Genomic DNA, 19637 nt, shown 5'->3' on the forward strand with positions numbered 1-19637 from the left:
GCCGTAGGGCTGTGTTAAAGGGGCCGTAGCGCCGTTTTCTGCCGCCGCTGCCCCGGACCCGGCTGCCCCGGGCGGCGCCATGGCCTATCAGGGCTTCGCGCAGGAGTACCTGGGGATCCCGGCCGTGACGCGGGCCTACACCACCGCCTGCGTCCTCACCACCGCCGCCGTGGTAAGGGGGGCCGGGGCGGGGTGCGCGGGGCCGGCAGCCCCCGCAGGGCAGTGGCCGCTCCCAGGTCCCCTTGGGCACCAGGACGTGCTGCGGGTCCCAGGCGGCCCGGGGGGGAGGTGGGGTCTCCGCTGGACGGCATCTGCGGGAGCTCGCTGCGGCCCTGCCCAGCTGTCTCCCTCTCCCCCCGGGGGGCATAAAGCCGCCCGCCCCTGCCCACGTGCGCGCTGCAGTGTGGACGCGGGCTCCGGGCTCTGACACGTTTCAGGCCTGCGCCCTCAGGACAGGGGTTTGCTGTGCGGGTGCCCTGGGACTGGAGCCCGTGGGCGGTCTATGGGGGTGATCGCGCGCGCCGCGAGTTCGGGGTCTGGCCAGGGGCGCTGAGGACGAAGCCCAACGCGAGGGTTTAACAGCTCCGTGGCTGTTCACACTCCCCAGCCTGCCCCGTTTAACGAGCCCGGCCCGACCCTGCAGCAGGCCTGGCCCCTTGGATTCTCCTTTCCAGTGACCGGTCCTGTGTTTTCTCTGCCGGGCGCACCGGGTGCTGTGGGAAGGACTGGGGGGTGATCTGGGCTGAGGCTGGTCCCTGTTCATTGTGCTCCTCTCCTCAGTGCTAGGGAGGGAGGCAGACTGTGTGCCCGGGAGCCGGACATTTGGTTTGTGGGTTTGCCTGCTCCTTGTTTCCTTTATGTGGCAGGGATCCTTCAAAAAATTAAAGAGCAACAAGAATTTCAGCTTTTTTTTCTAGAGCTTATTCCCTAGTGTGAGGCTAAATTCTGCTAATAGTGGGATTGGTGGGCTTGCATTCTGGCTCTCAGCACTTGCATAATTTGCTCTAATTTTCTCTAAAGCACACACTCTCTTTCTTTCCCACCATCAGCTGGCAGTGAAATAAGTTTGACCCTCAGACAGGGTGCAATATCTGTAATGCTCTCTGAGGCCAGACTCTGCTAGGAGTAGATGCTTCAGTAGTCATGTGTGCAGCTCACCATGTCTTCCCTGAACCATCCTTGCAAATGACCAGCTCTTACCTTGCTGGGTAGGGGTTGGAATGAGCCGTATTGTCAGAGGTTGCATTTAATGTCCTCCATGGGATGGCAGGTAGGATGTGTTTGTGAGGGCTGATGTTTTTGCACCCTTACACACTACAAGTTAGACAAATACCTGTCAGGGCTGGTCTAGATAATACTTAGTCCTGCCATGAATGCAGGGAACTGGACTAGATGACCTCACAAGGTCCCTTCCAGTTCTACGATTCTATACACGGACATATAGTGTTCACCCAAAATCAGAAGACCAAATGCTACCTGCTTGAATAAAGAGCATCAGAGGATGATAACAAGGGGCTCAGAAAGCAACAGATACAAGTCTAGTAGCATGCACAGCAAAAAACCAAAAGAGAATGACTGCTCCATTTATGCAGCAAGTGGCTCATTTCCCCACTGAAAACGCTTCCTACATTTCCACTCCTCCAGTGACAGGGTTCTTTCTGTCTCCAGCAAACTCCGCCTTTGCTCCAAATTGCTTGCACAAAGATCCTTCCATTAAAACAGATTCTGACCATTCCACCTGCATTTGTCTGCTGATTCTTTCCCTTGTTCCTCTGCTGCTTTGTGTCTGTCCTGGCCCCATTCCTCTTTCCCTCAAGCTTCCTGCTTCCAACCTTGCCTGATGTTATATGCCCACTTCCTTCCCTTCTACCCTCCCCAAAATAAAAAACTACCTTGGTTTGTCAACCATCGTTATTACATAACAACCCTGAGTAGCTGTGTGACCTAACCGCTGTGTCCTTTGTCCTCCTCCTCCCTCACTGCATCACTTGATGCTCTCACGCATGGCATCGTGTGTAAAATTAAGTGGCAGGTTTCTTGGTGCAAAGTCTGGCATACTCTGGGTGCTGTATAAACAACACTAAGTGCAGCAGGACCTGCTTCTCCTGTCTCACTCCAGGGTTAAATGGTCGCTCTCTTGGTTTCTTGCAGCAATTAGAATTCATCACCCCTTTCCAGCTGTATTTCAACCCAGATCTGATTTTCAGAAAGTTCCAGGTGAGATTCTTTTCTTATAAGGGGTTAATTTTCCACTGAGTCCTTCACTCTCTTCCTAGCCTGATAATCCAGAGATTCCATGAGCTGGAGGTGGAGCCAGCAGGCCAGCCCAACTTCCCTATTTTCCTTATCACAAGGAGCCCTACTAGGCCTGGAGGAGCTTCTTTATTCCAGATACTCTCTTGTGCTCTGTCTGGTGGTGAAAGTGGCCGCTGGGCCTTGTGGGACTTTTTCCCACTAGCAGAAGCTGTGGAGGCGTGGCTATAGTCAGACAGGAGTGTTTTCCCCACCCTTCTCTGCCCCATGCCACAGTGGGTTCTTTAGGTCCTTTTCCTGTTTTACTCAGATCCTACTAAGACTGTCACTCCAGTCCCCTTTCAAGAAGAATTGTGGGTGAAATTTATGACCATCTAGTCTCTTGGGGCTGGATGGGGGAAGCTCTCCCTTAGAAAGGAGTCTTGCCTTGGGTGATGGGATCATAAATTGTCTCTTCCCTTGGGGAAGGTGTGGAAATACCACTCACCAAGGAGGAAAGACTGTCTGGTTCTGAGAGGGTAGATGGAATCCACAGGAGGTGGGTCATACCAGCATCTGGTTTCATGGGGGTGATTACCTAGCACGGTAAATGGCTGTATGGAGGCACCCAGGTGTGGGGGGCCTTCCAAATTGGGGAAGAGATATGGCTGTCCATCTCGTTCTTCTCCTGTCTCTTCTCTTGCAGATTTGGAGGCTGATCACCAACTTCCTCTTTTTTGGGCCCTTGGGATTCAGTTTCTTTTTCAACATGATATTTTTGTATCCTTTGGTCTCAGCAGCACTTTCTGCTCCCTTTTAGTTTTAAATATGACTCTCCACTTGCCCACCTTCCTGATCTAGTTGGCTTGTCTCATCAGCAGGGCTGGGCTGTAGAGTTCCCCTTCCTCAAGTCTCCGCCAGTCTGAACTGAAAAGTCAGTTCCCAGACAGGGTCACTCCAGAGCCTGTTGGTGTCTTGCGATGGGAGATGGCCAAGCTCACTGCTGAAGAGATCCAGCTAGCCCATCACTCATTCACTCTGCCACCCAAAGTACCTGTCTGGCTGGGGCAGCCCCCCTTGAGGAATGCCTAGTGTGGTATCAGTGAGACAGGCAATGTTAGCTGCCACCAGAGACTACAGAGCTATACCAGCTCCTGTAACTGTGCTGTCCATTGCCAGTGCACTGTGGTTTCTGCAGCCATGCTGGACAGAGGTGACTTGCTCTTTCCCTGAGTCTGGTAACACAAGACGAATCTCACTGCTCTGGCTCGGGGACTTGGGCAGCTGGCTGGCAGCTTCCTCTAATGAAACCTCTTGTGGGAGCTTTTCGGCAAACCCCTGTGGCTCAGCCAGTGATGCAGGGCAGCCAGCTGTTAAGTTTCCTATACTGCAAACCCTCTCGTTTCCTGCTCTCAGGTACAGATATTGCCGAATGCTAGAGGAAGGTTCCTTTCGGGGAAGGACTGCAGACTTTGTCTTCATGTTTCTCTTCGGGGGATTTCTCATGACAGTATCCTTTGTTTGAGTTGGTCATGGCCCTCTGGGCTGCTGTCCTATGATACTCTGTGAATAGGCTGCTAGTCCACTGACGCCTTGTACCAAGGACCTTCTTAAGCTCTTCTGTATGCCTTTCTATGTTCTGGTTGGCTTTACCATAAAGTAGAACAGGTGGCTGCCTAGAGTGGCAAAACTTGGACTGCAGGATGTGAGGCGCATGTTTCCTAAGGCAGACAAACCCTGGAGCCACCTGGCTGACAGATGCAGTCTCTGCTCCTGGGATGGCTCTTCTCACGTACACCAGCCTCTGTCTGTGCAGGCTCTCAAATAGTGGGCTGGCAACTCCCCAGGCTAATTCCTTTTGTTGTACACTCTGTTCATACTCACCAGGCCCTGAAAGGACTCGTCTAAGATTTATGCTCCAGCTACAAAAAGTTGACTTTTGTGTCTTCCACTGACCACAGGAGCTCTGATGTATCTGGAGGAGTCACATATAATTGGGGGGGGGGAGATGTTGTATAATCATGGATGCAGAAAGCTGTCCGATCAGTAGGCTTAGCCAGAAATGGAGCCATATAGCTCTTCCCAGATTAAGTGAAAACCTTAAGTAACCCTACTGAGCTCTGAGGTTCCTATTCCCATATCTCTACACTGATCCATGCTGTTATCTCAGGGAAGGGAGGGGAAGTAGGGGTGGTTACTGCACAATAACAGCTCACACCGGAATGTGGTTAATTTAGAGAAAACAGCAGCCATTAAAACATTTAGCTCCAAGCTCCCAGAGTGTGTGGGACTGGCAAAGGAGCTGCACGTATGTAGCTGAAGACAGGTTGGCCCTGAATCTTTAGCAGATTGTGTACCATAAGGCTCTGCACTGTGGTGTTATAGCTCATGGGCATGACCAGGGCTACTTCTGATTTTTGTACCTAGTGTGAACATTGTTTTACGCTTTGGAACCATTTTAAAGTAAGAGAAACATGTCTGGGAAGGACGACAAACTCCCTCTGCAGACAAGCCGCTGCCATCTGTTGCAAGGTGCACTCAGAGAAGGGTGTTAAACGCGTGTCCAGATGGAAACGAGCAGTATCAGAAGATGTGCTTTCCCTAAAGCTGTGTGTATTTTCATATGCAAATACTGAGCAGACTCCGACATCCTGGTGCATGTCTAAGTGCTTGGCTAGGCAAATGCTCATGCATCTGTGGTGTCCACGCTCTTGACCTGCCAAGACTGTGTCAGAGCCCCTGAGCACAGCAGAGAAAATGCTTGTGAAGCAGTCTCACCTCTGCAAACCTGCAGCTAGGCCTTAGGACCATTGGTATGTTAGAAACAACCCACTCATCTCCCTTAGGGAAAGCTCTAATTGAGAAGAGGTTATGGTTTATCTTTGACAGAACTCTCTTGCAGAGGACAAGTGTGATCGGCTTGGATGCTGATAAATGTCAGGTCCACCTCTTGTGCTCAAAACATGAAACTTAACTTTAAGAAGTTGGTTGGCGCCTAACCGTTGTAATGAGATACAGAATCTCTCTCTCTAGGGCAGCCATTCAGACCTAGCCCAGGGTAGTAGTTCTAATCCTCTGGTGGTGGTTCAGAGCCCTGTTGAAGACGAGTTTCCTCTCAGTCCAGATCCCACCGCACCAGTGTCCATGTAATGAAAACCACCGTGTCGCACTAACTGGCATCCTCAGCAAAGAGCAAGGAAGGGTTTGGCATGGATACTGATCTCCTACCCCTCACAGCCTTGGAAGGCAGCTTGGTCTTGTGGGTAGGGCATGGTACACGGAGTGGGTGGAGATGGCTTCTATTTCAGGATCTAGCACTGACTCACTGGGACTCTAGGCAAGCTGACCTCTCTCTGCTAGCTTCCCCATTGGGGGAAAGCAGGATAATTCTACTTACCCACCTTGGAAAGTGCTTGGAGCTCTTTTGCTGAAGTATTGAATCATGGTGATATTAGAACCACTCCCTTCAGAGCAATGGTGAGGGGCTAATGAACAGCCCTGCTGCTGCCTCTAAGGATTTCATAGAGGGCTTGGGGCTCCCTGCTGTCAGTCAAGCTGCTTCCACTAACACTAAGTTCATGCTCTGCAGATTTACAGGAGAGAATTTACAAAATAGGGTTCTCCTGTGAGCTGAGCAGGTTGGACACTTACCATAGCAGCAATAAACATCAGTTTGGACATTGCTCCTGAAGAGCCAGGTGGTTTTCCAAGGGAATAACAGCGGTTTGTGCTATGCCTGCCCTGGGGTGGAAAGCGCTCTTCCTCAACAGAACGGCATGCTGACTAATTCCCGTTGCAGGCACTGTTACGGAGGGGTGAGTATGGGGGGCTGTCCCCATGCACAGGAGAGGGATGAACTTCTGCAGGATATAGCTGGTGACTTGTCCACTCATTTTGGTGTCCATGTTAGCTGCATCCAGACAGGCCCTGCTCACAGATTCATACGAGGCCTAGGTCCAAAAGGACCTCTCATGTCCAATTTCTCATCTTGCACAGAGGTTTTCGGCTATACTAACACCCCTGGAAGCTTAACGCCTAGTGATGAAGCCTCAGGCTGTTTCATGTCTCTTCCCGGCTATGGAACACTTCTCTGAGTTCGTTAAAGAAAAACGATGTCCAGTGTAGGGGATATTGTCCTCTGCTGCAGGGGAGGTCAGTGTCCTGGGAAAGGGAAGGGGTGTGTGCGCTGCAGAAGTGAGGGTGCGCAGCCCCTGCTTGCCACGAGCCCACACCAGGCAGCACAGAGTAGCTGAGGTGTAAATGACACTGATCCAATGCATGGTTTGCTACTGGGGGAAGATGAGGTAGGCCTGGGCGGAGGGATTGGTGTGTACGATCACTTACGTAGTTGACTCCAGTACACGGAAATCCTAGGCAGCTGCCCAAGTATCTATCTAATCTGTCAGAACTTCAGGTATTTGTCAGGGGCTTATGAGATTGTCGCATCTTCTGTCCTGCTGCTCTGGTCTGTAGCCTAAGCAGAACGTGCTGTTCTCCTTGACTCTGTAGCTCTCAGCTCTTCGGCCTCTTTGCCAGCCTCTTCTTCCTGGGCCAGGCTTTCACCATCATGCTGGTGTACGTGTGGAGCCGCAGGAACCCTTACATCCGCATGAACTTCTTTGGGCTTCTTAACTTCCAGGCCCCCTTCCTGCCCTGGGTTCTGATGGGATTCTCTCTGCTGCTGGGCAATTCCATCATCATTGATTTGTTGGGTAAGAGGACACTGGGAGCCCGGAGGAAGGGTGGCTTGTGTGTGCGTACAGCTCTCCAGCTGTGACCCCAGTGGTTTACATCCCGTGGCCTGGGTTCACCCGTGGTAGTGGCATGCCCTTTCTCAGAGGAGTACAGCTGGCCTAGTCTGATTGCCAGACACACAAGTTCAGTCTTGCTGTTTAACTAAGTGCACTTTGTATAGCACCTGTGTGGTGTGCCCATGAGGCGCCAACAACTAGCCTGGATGGTGCCATCTATGAATGCCCCAGCTGGCTCTTCAGTAATGGGGATGGGGAGAAAATGAGCTCTAAGCTGACACTCATGCCCCATTCCTTCTGCCCTCCCAGTTCATACCCCAAGAGTTCTCTGCAGCCATGGCCCTTGCTAAAGGTGACCCCCCGCCCCCTCCAAACACACACACAGTGGTGACTCCCAACTGGGTATGCAGAGGCAATGCAGCTGTCTCCTGGGACAGCTGCTTACAGGTAGCTTTTCTCCTGTCTCAGAACTTCAGTGAGCAGCTAGCTAGCTGTCCCCCACCCCACCCCCCGGGAAGAGGCATGTCTGAGGGTAACACGTCTGCCTTCACCTTCTCTACAGGAATTGCAGTGGGTCACATTTATTACTTCCTTGAAGATGTTTTTCCCAACCAGCCCGGAGGGAAGAAGTTGCTGCTCACTCCAGGCTTCCTGTAAGTGAAATTCTAGTAGTCTTTCCTGGGTCCAGTGTATCATCACCACTTCCAAGGGTTTTCTTCATAACAAAATAGCTAACCTGCCTCGGTGCTGGGAAACACCCTCAGCCTCACTCGGGCTAGTTAATAGCCAGCCTGTGCAAATGCTGACAGCTGTCCACATTCAACCCTGTCTATTGTGGAAAGCACCATATGCCTCAAACTACTGTACTAACTGGCTATCTGTACATGCTCTGACTCAGGCCCCCTTGTTACTGGGAGTCAGGTTTCCTATGGAAGGAAGTGGCCCTTGTTGGACACTTGAGCAATAAGGTATCACGGCACGAGGGCAGCTCCAGGCTTGAGAACTTAAGTACAGTGCACAGGTAACTGGATTAAGTCAGGGGGGAGGGCAGCCAGCAATGCATTTGCTGCTTCCCTGACTCTGCTGAGAACTAGGCACTATGGAAGCCCCCCTGGTGCAGTACATGTGGCTGTCCCTGAGAATGGGTTGGGTTCCTAGGAGGGATGGGGGTGGCTTTCATCCCTCTCACACCTTATTCTTACTGTTCACTTCTTTTGGGGGTGGGCCTGTTCCCTGCCAGGAAGCTGGTATTTGACACTCCTGAAGAGGATCCCAACTACAACCCCCTTCCTGAGGATCAGTCAGCGAACCAGCCAGCTGCTGACCAGAACCAGCAGCAGCAGCCGCCACCTCAATAGTGGGGGAGAACCTGCTCTCCCCCACGTGACCGAACTCTTCTCCTGCCTGCTGGACTGATACTGTGCCATGGACAGATGCTGTCTGAAGAACAGCTCCGGTCACTAGATTAGTCTGTATTAACATCTCACTGTTCCCTGGGGATAACCTATTTCCCAAGTTGTTCTCCAGAGTGTCATTTAAAAACTGAATGGAGTTATGTAGATGTGGGTGTACAGAAGTGGTGTAGGGACGGGGTGGAGGCTGGCCCCTGGCTACAGTAAATCCCACAGCACCCTGGGCCTCAAACGTTCTTCCTAGTCTAGTTCTGCTACAGCTATGCCGTGTGCCAAGTCACCTGTCTCCTCGGTACACCCACTGGTACGCCCTCCTTCCCACAAGGCTCCAGTTGTTGCTTGTGCCATGGAAGTGCTTGATGCTCTAGGTCTCACTCAGCTGTAGTAATGTACACACACACACACACACCCCCGATTGGAGAATGGCTCATTGCCTTGGTTCTGCTCCTTCCCCTTCCATTCTCCCAGCTTCTTTACATTAAAATTTATATTTTTCAAAGGTGTAGCTGTGCCTGGCAGGGCAAGAGGCACCCAGGGCTGTTATGCAGAACAGTTATTACTTAGGCCCTGGCCCTCAGCAAGGGCTTCGTTCCTAGGTGGAAGTTATTTCAAATTCTGCTCAAACCAAGGGAAGACAGACTAGTGCACTTGCCCAATGAGGGAAGAGCCCCACCACCAGGACAGACGGGAGCTTGAGGGCTGCATGGAAAGGAAACAAGCAGTGCGGGTGCCAGACAGGCTGAGGGAGACGCAGGATATTTAAAGACAGCAGCAAGGCCCTCTTAACGCAATGAGCACAGGTTTGTTCCAGGACCTGCCTAAAGGCTCAGAGCTGAAAGTCTTCCAGTCTCCTCTAGTCATGGTACAGTGACTCATGTTAAATTACTAAATTTAATCATGACAAAGTTTGCCCCTGTACAGCCAAGCAATAAGTTTTAGGCCTTATCTACAGCACCAAGTTGCATTGCTTTAAAAGCCCACTGCGTTACACCAGTGCCAATGCCTGTGAATTACATCTGAAAGCTAAACAGGTTTCACCTACTAAAGCTCCCCACTGAGTTGAACCAGTTAACAAGGCTGAATAGTGTGTGTGTGTGTCTGGACCAGGCCTAAGTGTTTCTTTCAAAGCACAAAGTTTGTATTATGCAGCCAGCTTTGGGGGGCTGGCACGTCTCATAGTGCTTTGCAAGCCTCTAACCAACCAGAGCCACTGGAATCAAACGGTAACTAGTATTGAGTTAGCTGAAGCAAAATGGTGCAGGAGCCTTAAGGCAAAGGAAACTCAGCCCCCAGCCCATCACTTAATTCTCTGCTCTTTATGTCAAGTGCTGCTACCAGAGGAGAGGCTGAAGCCTCCTTACCACAAAGTAGGCAGAGTCTGAGTACCACCGCCTGAAAAATCCATTGTAATCAAGCTCCATTCAAGGGGGGGATGTGGGGGGGGGGCCACAAGGAGATTTACTCATGGAGTCACTGAAATTCTAAGCGTAGCTGTGTATAAATGCAGCTTTTGGCTGTGGGACTTCTTCCCCCCCGTGCTGGAATAACCTGTTGCCGAAAGGTAAGCAGCAAAGACTAGCCCGGGGCCAGACAGTTGGTCAGTGTAAGGGTTAAGGCTGCTGAGTTTGCAAGTTCATGGCTTCTGCAAACTCCCTGCCAGCTGAATTTTTATTCTTCCCTCCCCCCCAGCCACAGAAACCTGTTCGCTTTCAAACAGCTCTGAACCGGGGCTGCCATGGGGCAAGAGGAAGCATAATCCTGCTAAAAGGAGATTTCTGACAATGCTAGAAGCGTGGGTGGACTACGCTGGAAAAGATTTTTACAGCTTCCTTTAGCACAAGGACCATGACACCAGTGTCCGGTTGTCAATGTAATCTGCGCTGCTTGCAACATTTTCTCTTGGTTTTCCTGGAGGAGGAGGAGGAGTGCAAGCTCCAGCAAAGCGCCGACAAGCCAGCAGCTTGGCTTGGATTCTATTTAAAAAAAATAAAAATAAAAAGCTGACAATTTGTATCTTGTTTAAAACAGCCGAATTAAACTCCTCCTGGGAAAGAGCAGGTCTCTGCATTCTCATCAGCTTTATGGAATCCTGGCCCCAAAGCGTTAACAGCATGTGCGAATACAGCTTTATTCCCAGTGAGCTTAGTTCATTCATTAGCTGCAAGGGAGGAACTGACTGCACAGGATCATGCACAGTGGCGGCTTTTTACTGAAGGAAAGATGCAATTTCAGCAACTAGAAGTCCGATAACTGAAATGCAGAGTCTAGTCTTACCACCGGTTCTGGGAGTTTTGAGGTATTCTCCCCAACTTTGGCTTCCAACCAACACACTGTGACACTAGACAGAGATGAACTTCAAAGCCTAACTGAAGCCATGGACTATACCATGCTCACCAAGCTCCATTCACTGAGACATAATTACAGACAGACAAGGCTGGTTCTGATCGCACTGAGTGCACTAAACAAATAGCTCCTTCATGATCTTCACTATTCCCACCCTCCTGAGTCACAAAGCCCAGTCCCCTGGTAAAAGGCAAGACCTGGGCAGGATTCCCTTTGAAGCCTATTAGATCTATTCCACATGAGCAGCTAGAGGACAGGACTCCCTACCAGGTGTGAACATCCAGCTCTTGCTGACCTGGGGAGCAACAGCAGGGCTGGAAACAGCCTATGCAGCTCCAACAACTCCAGCGTTAGGCCATCGGAAGGATCAATTGTCAGGAGCCCAAGCAATGGGAGCTGGACTCCCATGCATGTAAGTTACTGATTCAAACCAACCATTATGCATTCCTTTTATTTCAAAAGTTGTCTTAACAGTGCACCTTGCACCTATACCAAAAAAAAACAAAAAAACCTTTACTCAGTCCACACACAGGTACATGAGGGCTCTGACAGCTGCCACAGGTCTCTGATGGATAACGTGCGAATGCAACATTCTCGGCACATGGCATTAAGGTGGGGGCAGGGGCGGGAGTCAGCAGTACTGTGAACTGCTTGGCAAGCGGAATGTGTGTCCTCATTCTGGGCCAAAAAGATTCAAGACAAACCCCTGCCAATCCTAGGTCCTTTGGGGGAGAGGAGTGGAGACAGTCCGTAGGATGAGCACCACTGGCATGTCAGGGAGGGTTACCAGGCTGGAGCAGTGTTGGCCAAACGTCTCATGCGCCTGTAGGAAGCGAGGGAGAAAAAGGCACAGTAAGTGATGGGGAAATGATGCTTTAGGAGAGCTGCCTGGAATCGCACCACAGCCCTCACAGGTGCTAAAGGGCAAGTTATTGCACAGCCTTCGGGGCTGCTAGACAAACTTACTAGTTAACACCCTCGCCTGGTTGTACTAATTACTCGAACCACATTGTTAGCTGCACAGTTCCTGAAGTGTGTATGGCATTTCTGCCACTGCTGAGAAACCGGGTTACTCGTTTCCATGTGTTTTTAGCCTAAATTGTGTTTCAACATCCATCAGCCATTGACAGCTCAGCTTTACTGCGAGAGCTTACAGCTACTGGGTATCAGAATGTCTCAGTCTTATCAAACTGAGTATTAAATAACTGGGAGATGGTTTATCAGATACCAATGGCAGGGTCTCCATAGCTCTGAGCAACCCATGGGCGTTGCTTGAATCTCTCAATTTTATGACCTACAGTGTCTTGGGGAGATAAACCAGGCTGATTTCACTTCACATCCAGGCAGGTTTGAACAGCCTAAGCTGCCTCTGCAGTGCTGCTTTGTAGGTGTCTCAACGGTGTTCCTATCTGTGCCAGCAAATAGGCAGAAGTGCAGTTAACCAGGCTGGGGTTTGGAACATCACTCCTACTTCAAACAGTGCCTCTCCACACATAAAAGGGAAGCTTTGTCAGGATGCTGGTCAGCATGTGGCATTTAGTCTTAAGACTCCTAGAGACCCCAGATAGTACTGCACTAGAGGGGAGCTGGCTTTGAGCAGGAGATGGTTAAAATGAAAATGTGAAGACACTTGCAGAGTGATGTGATAACAGTTTAATATCCTGAAGCAAAGGAGAGAGAAATCCTCTTTCTGGTGTATTGATCTGAAATCCTGCCAGTTGGCTCTCAGCAGAGAAAAATAAAACATCAAAGCTTTTAAATTCTATCCTACAGAGGGGCCAGAATGAAAACTGTATGAAGGGGCAGCACCTTGTGTTTCTGTCTTGGTCTCTGATCTTCTTCTCCATCTCCGCGTCCGTTAGGGTTTCGAGCAGAGGGCACCACTGGTCAGCATCACCTGTGTTGCGAATGGCGATCTCTACGGTTGGCAGAGGGTTCTCACTAAAGCACCAGGTCAAGACAAAAAACAGAATTCAGCCAAATCTGAATTGCAAAAGCCAAGACACACAGACCTTTCACTCCCCTGGGCACTCATTCTTACATCTGCTTGTACAGTCTGGTTCCTGCCCAGTAGACAGACAAGCTACAGTTCCTGGAGCCTGGAATCGCCATGAATCTAACGACTTTGAAGCCATCGTCTCTTGTATGCACCAGTGAAAGGGGAGTCGTCAAAGCAAACGCTGAACAAGTCCTTTGTATTTTAGAAAGTTTTAGCTGTCAGGAGGTATATGACCAATATTAGTAACAACATGAAGACTGCAGTTTAAAGAGCCATGCAGGTTTTGAATACCAACCACAGTCTCAGTAGATTTCCCCCCTCTGAAGGCTCCCTATGTAACTGGCTAATGGACAGACGACACTCAGGCTGAATGAAAAGATCATACCAATTTAGGAAAGCTGAAAGCTTTGTCATATCCAAGGGGACATGATTCATGAACTGGGAGAGTACCCTGCCTGCTCAGAAATGTGGCTTCCTGAGGTTCCTGCCAGCATTTCTGAGGCCATGTCTACACTTATTGGGGATCAAGGCTGCTGTGATCAATGCAGTGGGGGTTGATTTAGTGGGTCTAGTGAAGATCTGCTGAATTAACCGCAGCGCGCTCTCCGGTCAACTCCAATAGTTCACCGGAACGAGAAGAGTAAGATAAGTGGACCAGAGAGCGTCTCCAGTTGACACGGCGCGGTGTAGACACCGCAGTAAGTCGACCTAAGCTACATTGACTCCAGCTATGTGAATAACGTAGCTGGAGTAGTGTAGACAAGGCCTCAGTCTGTGCGAACTGCACGTGGTACTGTAATTCTGAGTTGCCTACTACAGCTGCTCTTCCTTTGGCAACTCCTGATGTTCATAAGGCCTGGTGACGACAATAAACTCTCCCAATCTTCCACTGAAGAGCAACACTCTATTGCAATTGAATCTAGAGACCCTAGTCATGGATTGGGTTCCATTGCGCTAGGTATTCTACAAATAGACAGAATAAGTGACAGTCCCTGACCCAAAGAGCTTAGTCTGCTAGTGCAAGTTAAAAACTGGTCTGCTACGAGCAGCTACACCATCACCTGCTCACAGAGTGGTCTTCACTTCACCATGTCTTTCAGAATTAACTGGTACGGCCCCTTGTGGTTATGTGAGTGGGTTCCTAAATATTGAGGAGCTGGAAATGCAGCGTAAACACAGGCAAGTCTCAGTGTAAATATCTGGTTCAAATTTTGAAAAAGTGTGTGTGGGGCTATCCCAGATGCACACGGCCATGTCTGACCCCTCCCACAGAGACACCCCTACACAGGCCAGCATCCGATCACTTACATGCAGCTAATCGCAGTGCTCTGATTCACAGGACATAATTCAACTGCTGATCGCCATGGAAATGGGTTGTCTGCAGCAAAGCTGTTGCTCTAGAATAGCAAACCTTTAGGGCCAGATTCTGCCTCACACCTGCACAAGTCAACAGATTTCAATGGGGCTGCAGGGCTGGGCCTCAGAGCATGATTTCAGCACAATCAAACTGGATCCCACATTTCCATGGATGGCAGGTGTCAGACAGAGAAGAAGGGAATCTGCACTCTTGTGACAACACCCCAACTTCTCAAGGGCACAATGCTGCTGCCAGGCAGGAGGAGTGGCAGAGGGGATACTCCCAGCGTAGGAGGCGCTGTGTAACGCACCATCAGCTGCATAATTTTTAGTGGAGTGAGGCGAAGTAACAAAACAAAGTTTTGACCTTCCCTATGCCCTGGTCCATCCCTCTGGTGACAGGCTGAGGTAACATGCACATGTGGCAGGGTCCATACAGCTAGCTGAGCAGGGTGACATTTTCTACTGGACACGAGGATGACCCCTAAGGCAAGGAGTGTTTGGTGTCTGGTAGAATCAGCTCCCTCCGTTAGATATTCAGATGGAAGCTCTTTAGGCCAGGGAGCTGGTTTGTAAGGGGCTGTGTATATGGTCACTATATGCTGAATAAGTCATGGGGACAGGAGAACTTGATGGGTCCCATTTCAGCCTCCTCTTACTGCTCCTTATATCTATTTTATATACGTTACTATATAAACAGTTCTGTATAGTGGCTCACAACCCTGTACTGCGATATCATGCTTCTTGGCTCGGTCCTTGTTTTGCACTAACAGTGCTGACCAGCAAAAGCAGAATCCCACAGAACTGCATGGTTTCACCTCTCCCTCAGATGATTAAGATCTGCGTGACTCCTCAGACTGTGTCAGTCCCTGGAGATATTAAGGCTGTTCTTTTGATACTGCTACAGCAGACCCTTCTCCTACATCACTGGAATGTCTCTCTTTAGCAACCACCACTAGTGTGGTTTGGGAATTCAGGAACTAACCAACCACAGAACCCAAATATCATTAATCACAAGAAGGTTTCAAAGCCACTCCTCTGCTGGAGGAGAAGGAAGAGGACATTTGCACTAAGAGAAACAAAACAAGGTTTTAATTAGTGTTTTTTTAAAACGAGATGATGTCTAAGTATTGATGGTTACTTTGTTCTGCTGGGGCCTCCTTACCCCCATTCCTCTCCCAGCAGCAGCCAGCACTTTGATTTCATTGTTTGCAATACGGTTCCTTTATCTTTGAAAGGAGGTTTGAAGTCTACCTATTGCAAACACTCTCTATGTGCAAACTCTCCTTAATAATCAGGGCCATGCAGAAATCCTTGGTAACCTGGCTTTTAACAAGCCAGGGTGTGAAGTCACCTGTTGGGACCACAGGCTGGTATTATATCAGCACTGTCTGACTACAAGGGAGGTACATTTTCATATCATGCAAGCAACCTCCCAAGGGAAAAATAACTAGCTACCTGCAAATAGCCTCTATCCGAACTAGGTCATCTGTGATAAATGGGGAAGCAGAGGTATATTAGAAAAGCCTTTTGGTACCTATGCAGGTTCATAGGGCCCCTCTGAAGCACTAAGGGGCAAGAACTAGGAAGAGTGACCATCTAGGAATGGGGCGGGGGGTGCGCAGCGGCGCAGAAAGCAATTTAACCATACTCAGAAGGAATGAAGGAACAGTGTCTGGGCTAATCCAAAAGAGGACTTCTGCCCAACAGTGACAAGAGGGCTCTGCTCTTTACTTCAAGGACTGTCACAAGTATGAGCCAGGAGGGAGATACGGAGCAGAAAGCTTGAATGCCCAGCTGTGCTCACCAGCACACATTGCTAAACCAGCCAACGTCCCCTACCCTGGTTGCTTTCAAAGAGTTTACTCCCCAGCGTGGCCAGGCCCAGCACCACTGCACAGAGCTGGAGACGTACTTCCACCCAACCTCAGGGACACACCTGTGATTCGGTGTTGGTGGAGGCTGTAGTGTAGACATGCCTAGGGCATTTTCCCCATTATGCCATACAACTCTACTGAGAGGGGGTCAGAAGACAGTGGGAAAGACACTAGATTTCGGTCCATATTTCAGCTTTTCTAGTGCGGACAAGACTAAAAGCACTTTTGGCAATGGTGCCAAAAATGGTTTGGTCCCCAACCACACCAGGAGATACCAATCAGCTTTCCCTGGCAAAGGAAGGTATAAGTCACATCCTGAGATGCTAACAGAGAGGGGACGCTGGCAACAGGACAAGCACATGAGCTCTAACAATTAGATTGTACTCTTGTTTAAATCCGTAACTACAAACTCCTCTCCAGAGAGGCTGTTCTCCACACTTAAGTAGAGAGGATTTTAGGTTTACCTTTGGTTTACACGGAGTCTCTCTCCAGTCTCTAACAAACATTGCTTTGGCGATAATCTTGGAATGACATTGTTTCTGGGAAAAGCAACAGAGGGTCCTGTGGCACCTTTAAGACTAACAGAAAGTACTGGGAGTATAAGCTTTCGTGGGTAAGAACCTCACTTCTTCAGATGCAAGTTTCTGGGGACACCATTGGGGTATATCCTTGAAGGAAAGCGAACTGAGAAGTGCCAAGGAGCAGACGAGGAGTAAAAAGCAGCTGGCCTACAGCACTCCGGTGCTCCATTTGCAAAGGAGGCTGCCGCGATGCTGGTTGTGGACAGTCGGGAATATACAAAGACCATGGAGACCGGCAGGAGCAAGGACAGAAGGTTACAGTGACACAGACATATGCTCATGGTGCCAAGAGTGCTAACTGGCTGGGGCTCTTCTAAAATACTGAAAGCTGACTGCTAACTCCTTGGTTTCTACAGCAACTTATTAAACCACAATGTGAACTAGAATAACCCTAGGCACTCTCAGGATTGCCTCTTATACAATAAACATGTCAGGCTCGCAATCTAAGTGCCAGCACTGAATTCTCTTTATTTGCTCCATTAAGCAGAATAATTCTATGGACTAGCCGCCTACTTCTACACTAACTCCAGGAGGTCTCAGAACCTTGAGGATCTATCTCCTGTTTTCTGCTTCTATTCTCCCTCACGCCCTGGAACTGACCTCTAGGCACTGCCTGTCCCTCCAATAAAGGGTTGGATGCGGTTCTCTTCCAACCGCTGGGGTGTACCATTGTGATGGCCTGAAATGGCCACAGGGAATTACTAAAAGCCAAAGGAAGGCACTTCCTTTCCCCCAGCCACTGCTGGCCCTGCAAATCATCTCAGGTGTTGAACTCTGATCCTTCACATAATATCACAATGCGCAGAGTTTAGTCTGCCAGGCCAACTCAGAGACTAGCTCATTAATGCATATTCCCAACTTGCACACTTGTAATATATTACAATGAAATACATTAAGGATAAAAACCATCCATATACTAATTCACCACAGACCACCACATAATACAACTGGAACCGATTAGTGTCAGGATTCATAACCTGTCTCCTGGTGATAAGTAAATCACACCAGCTTTTACTCTGGCCATGCAGAGCACTCCAGTTACTGTTTTAATCAACATTAGGCTTTGAAAATACCTAAGACACCCTGGTTCGTGAGTCATCGTGGCACAGGGAACACAAATGGCTTAGAGGCCTCTAGAAAAAGGTATCAGTATGTATGTTATGAAAGGAGAACAGGATTAAAGGGTACATTTTCTGTACGAAGACGATGAAACAATAGCTGTTACCCATTAGCTGTAACAAAAGGCTGTAATGTGGTAAGAGCTGATATTTCAGCATCACAGAATAGCATCGCCTGGGACAGTTACAAACTGTACATAACACCTCTAGCGTCTCAACGCAAAGGGCACTTAGGGAATGAAGCAGCCATTTCTAGTCTTTTGGCTCTATTTTAAACCAAAACATACTTGATATTTTTGAAGGGGTGAAGCAGATTCCTCAAGTTAGTCATACCCTGAGGCTCTTGGTGGTTGGCTGAGACACAGGCCTGAGGAGCAGCATGCAGAGCCAGGCTTCCCTAGAGTTTGTGGTGTTTGCACTGGTTCCATTCCCAGCCCCACTAAAGCTAAACTTCATGCTCTCCAGAGTCAGCCTGCACATTACATCCAAGTGAGGCTATGTGCCGTTTCCCCACGGCAGGCACCAATTCTGAAATTAGCTTACATCAGTGAAATAGCACCTCTCCCAAACAGCCTCAGCACATTCACACCTTGCCCTCCCAGCCACCCAGTGAACCACACAAGAAAGTGGGAAGAGTCTCTGCAGGATTCCCAATAGGTGACCATAAAGGAACTGCCAACACCACAGAGGAAATGGCCTATACATAATATTGGCTTTGGGGAATTCTTTTGATGTGTGTTACTAAGACACTTACACAAAAGGAATATCTTCACTGCTTAGGAGTTCATCTGCTCCTTCCTCCTCTGATAAACCTCTCCATAGCAATTAACTAATGTCAAAGTGAGGAGGGCTTCAGGTGACAGAAGGACCACATGAGCTCGAGAAGCCAAAACCTTGTTTCCATGCAAGCATCCTTAGGAAGAGCAGAGTAGGAACCAGAGTGGTACATCAGCAGGAAAATATCTTCCACAAGGAGGCAGCTATTTAACAGATGGTAAGACTAGAGTGTTCTGTACCTGAAGGCATAAGTCTTCTGATGCCAGCTCAGCTGTCCCCGAATGCTGTAAGCGATGGTGGTGACAAATTCCCCACCCAGCCCAAGCTCTGAACACAGCTTCAGTGCAAACTTCTCCGGGGAGTTCTCCTTCTCCGACATGTCCCATTCAAACTGGTCTACCAGGGAAATGTTCCCCACGTGGATATTTAGCTGGACACAATGCCATAAACACAAGTCAGATTTGTTTGCATTTCAAATGCTCTTACGCATACCAATCTCTTGCATTACCTTGTCATGGTCATGCTTATTTAATGCAGGAGGTAAAGTTCAGGGGCAAAGAAGATAAATGGCTGAACCAATTCCATGCATTCCTAAAACTACTGTATCTGGGTTCTTTACTACCATTAGTGCTAGGAAACCCAAATGATGTGTGAGGACTTCCAGCTCCTCTCCCCAAAATGTGACTGTTCCTTCCCCCTCTGGAACTCATATATTACATCATCATCTCAATTCCTGGCACAGACAGCAGTGTTCAATAGTCTGCCACCAGGACCTCAACACAGAGGACAAAGATGTGATCTAGACACAGGACTGGGCGCCAGGAACTCCTAGCTTGAGGAGCCCACGTGCTTTTCCTTCCCCAAACAGCCTTCTTCAAAATAATTTAACTCGGGTCATGCCTTCCTCCTTTATTACCTTAATAATAACTCGTTGATCTGACTGGTCCTCTAGGATACTGTCAGTCGGATAAGACTCAATCTGTTGTCGAATTGCAGAGGCGATGGCAGGGACAAAGGTCAGAGGATTCAAATCCAGGTCATCACAGAGAATCTCTGAGAACATTTCTGGGGTCATTAGCTTTTCTGATGGAGGTGAAGAAAGGAAAACCAATTTCATTAGAACAAACCAGTATTCCCAGTTAATTCAGTCAGGGCTTACAGCAATTAGAATCTTCCTCACTCACCGATTAC

At 49.1% G+C, this 19637-nt stretch overlaps 2 protein-coding genes across 6 annotated transcripts in view; one reads left to right on the top strand and one right to left on the bottom strand.

Annotated features, from left to right (window-relative positions):
- DERL3 (derlin 3) overlaps positions 1-19637 on the top strand; it is a 26937-nt gene continuing 7300 nt past the window's right edge. The window contains exons 1-8 of one of the 5 annotated variants that reach the window (XM_065417573.1): positions 1-172; positions 2152-2217; positions 2939-3012; positions 3649-3742; positions 6749-6944; positions 7546-7636; positions 8224-9257; positions 10085-10441. In XM_065417573.1, the coding sequence (XP_065273645.1) occupies positions 80-172; positions 2152-2217; positions 2939-3012; positions 3649-3742; positions 6749-6944; positions 7546-7636; positions 8224-8341 (732 nt within the window). In that variant the 5' untranslated portion in view covers positions 1-79 and the 3' untranslated portion in view covers positions 8342-9257; positions 10085-10441. Of the gene's footprint in view, positions 173-2151; positions 2218-2938; positions 3013-3648; positions 3743-6748; positions 6945-7545; positions 7637-8223; positions 9258-10084; positions 10442-19637 lie in introns of those variants that run through there. The other 4 variants (XM_065417574.1, XM_065417575.1, XM_065417577.1 and 1 more) reach the window with 4 other exon arrangements.
- SMARCB1 (SWI/SNF related, matrix associated, actin dependent regulator of chromatin, subfamily b, member 1) overlaps positions 11174-19637 on the bottom strand; it is a 19088-nt gene continuing 10624 nt past the window's right edge. Inside the window, exons 7-10 of the mRNA XM_065417572.1 lie at positions 19363-19529; positions 18686-18876; positions 12548-12679; positions 11174-11561 (exon numbers count right to left, since the gene is read on the bottom strand). Of these exons, the coding sequence (XP_065273644.1) occupies positions 11522-11561; positions 12548-12679; positions 18686-18876; positions 19363-19529 (530 nt within the window). The 3' untranslated portion in view covers positions 11174-11521. The remainder of the gene's footprint in view (positions 11562-12547; positions 12680-18685; positions 18877-19362; positions 19530-19637) is intronic.

Source organism: Emys orbicularis, chromosome 16, assembly GCF_028017835.1.
Source record: "Emys orbicularis isolate rEmyOrb1 chromosome 16, rEmyOrb1.hap1, whole genome shotgun sequence".
NCBI lineage: Eukaryota > Metazoa > Chordata > Testudines > Emydidae > Emys > Emys orbicularis.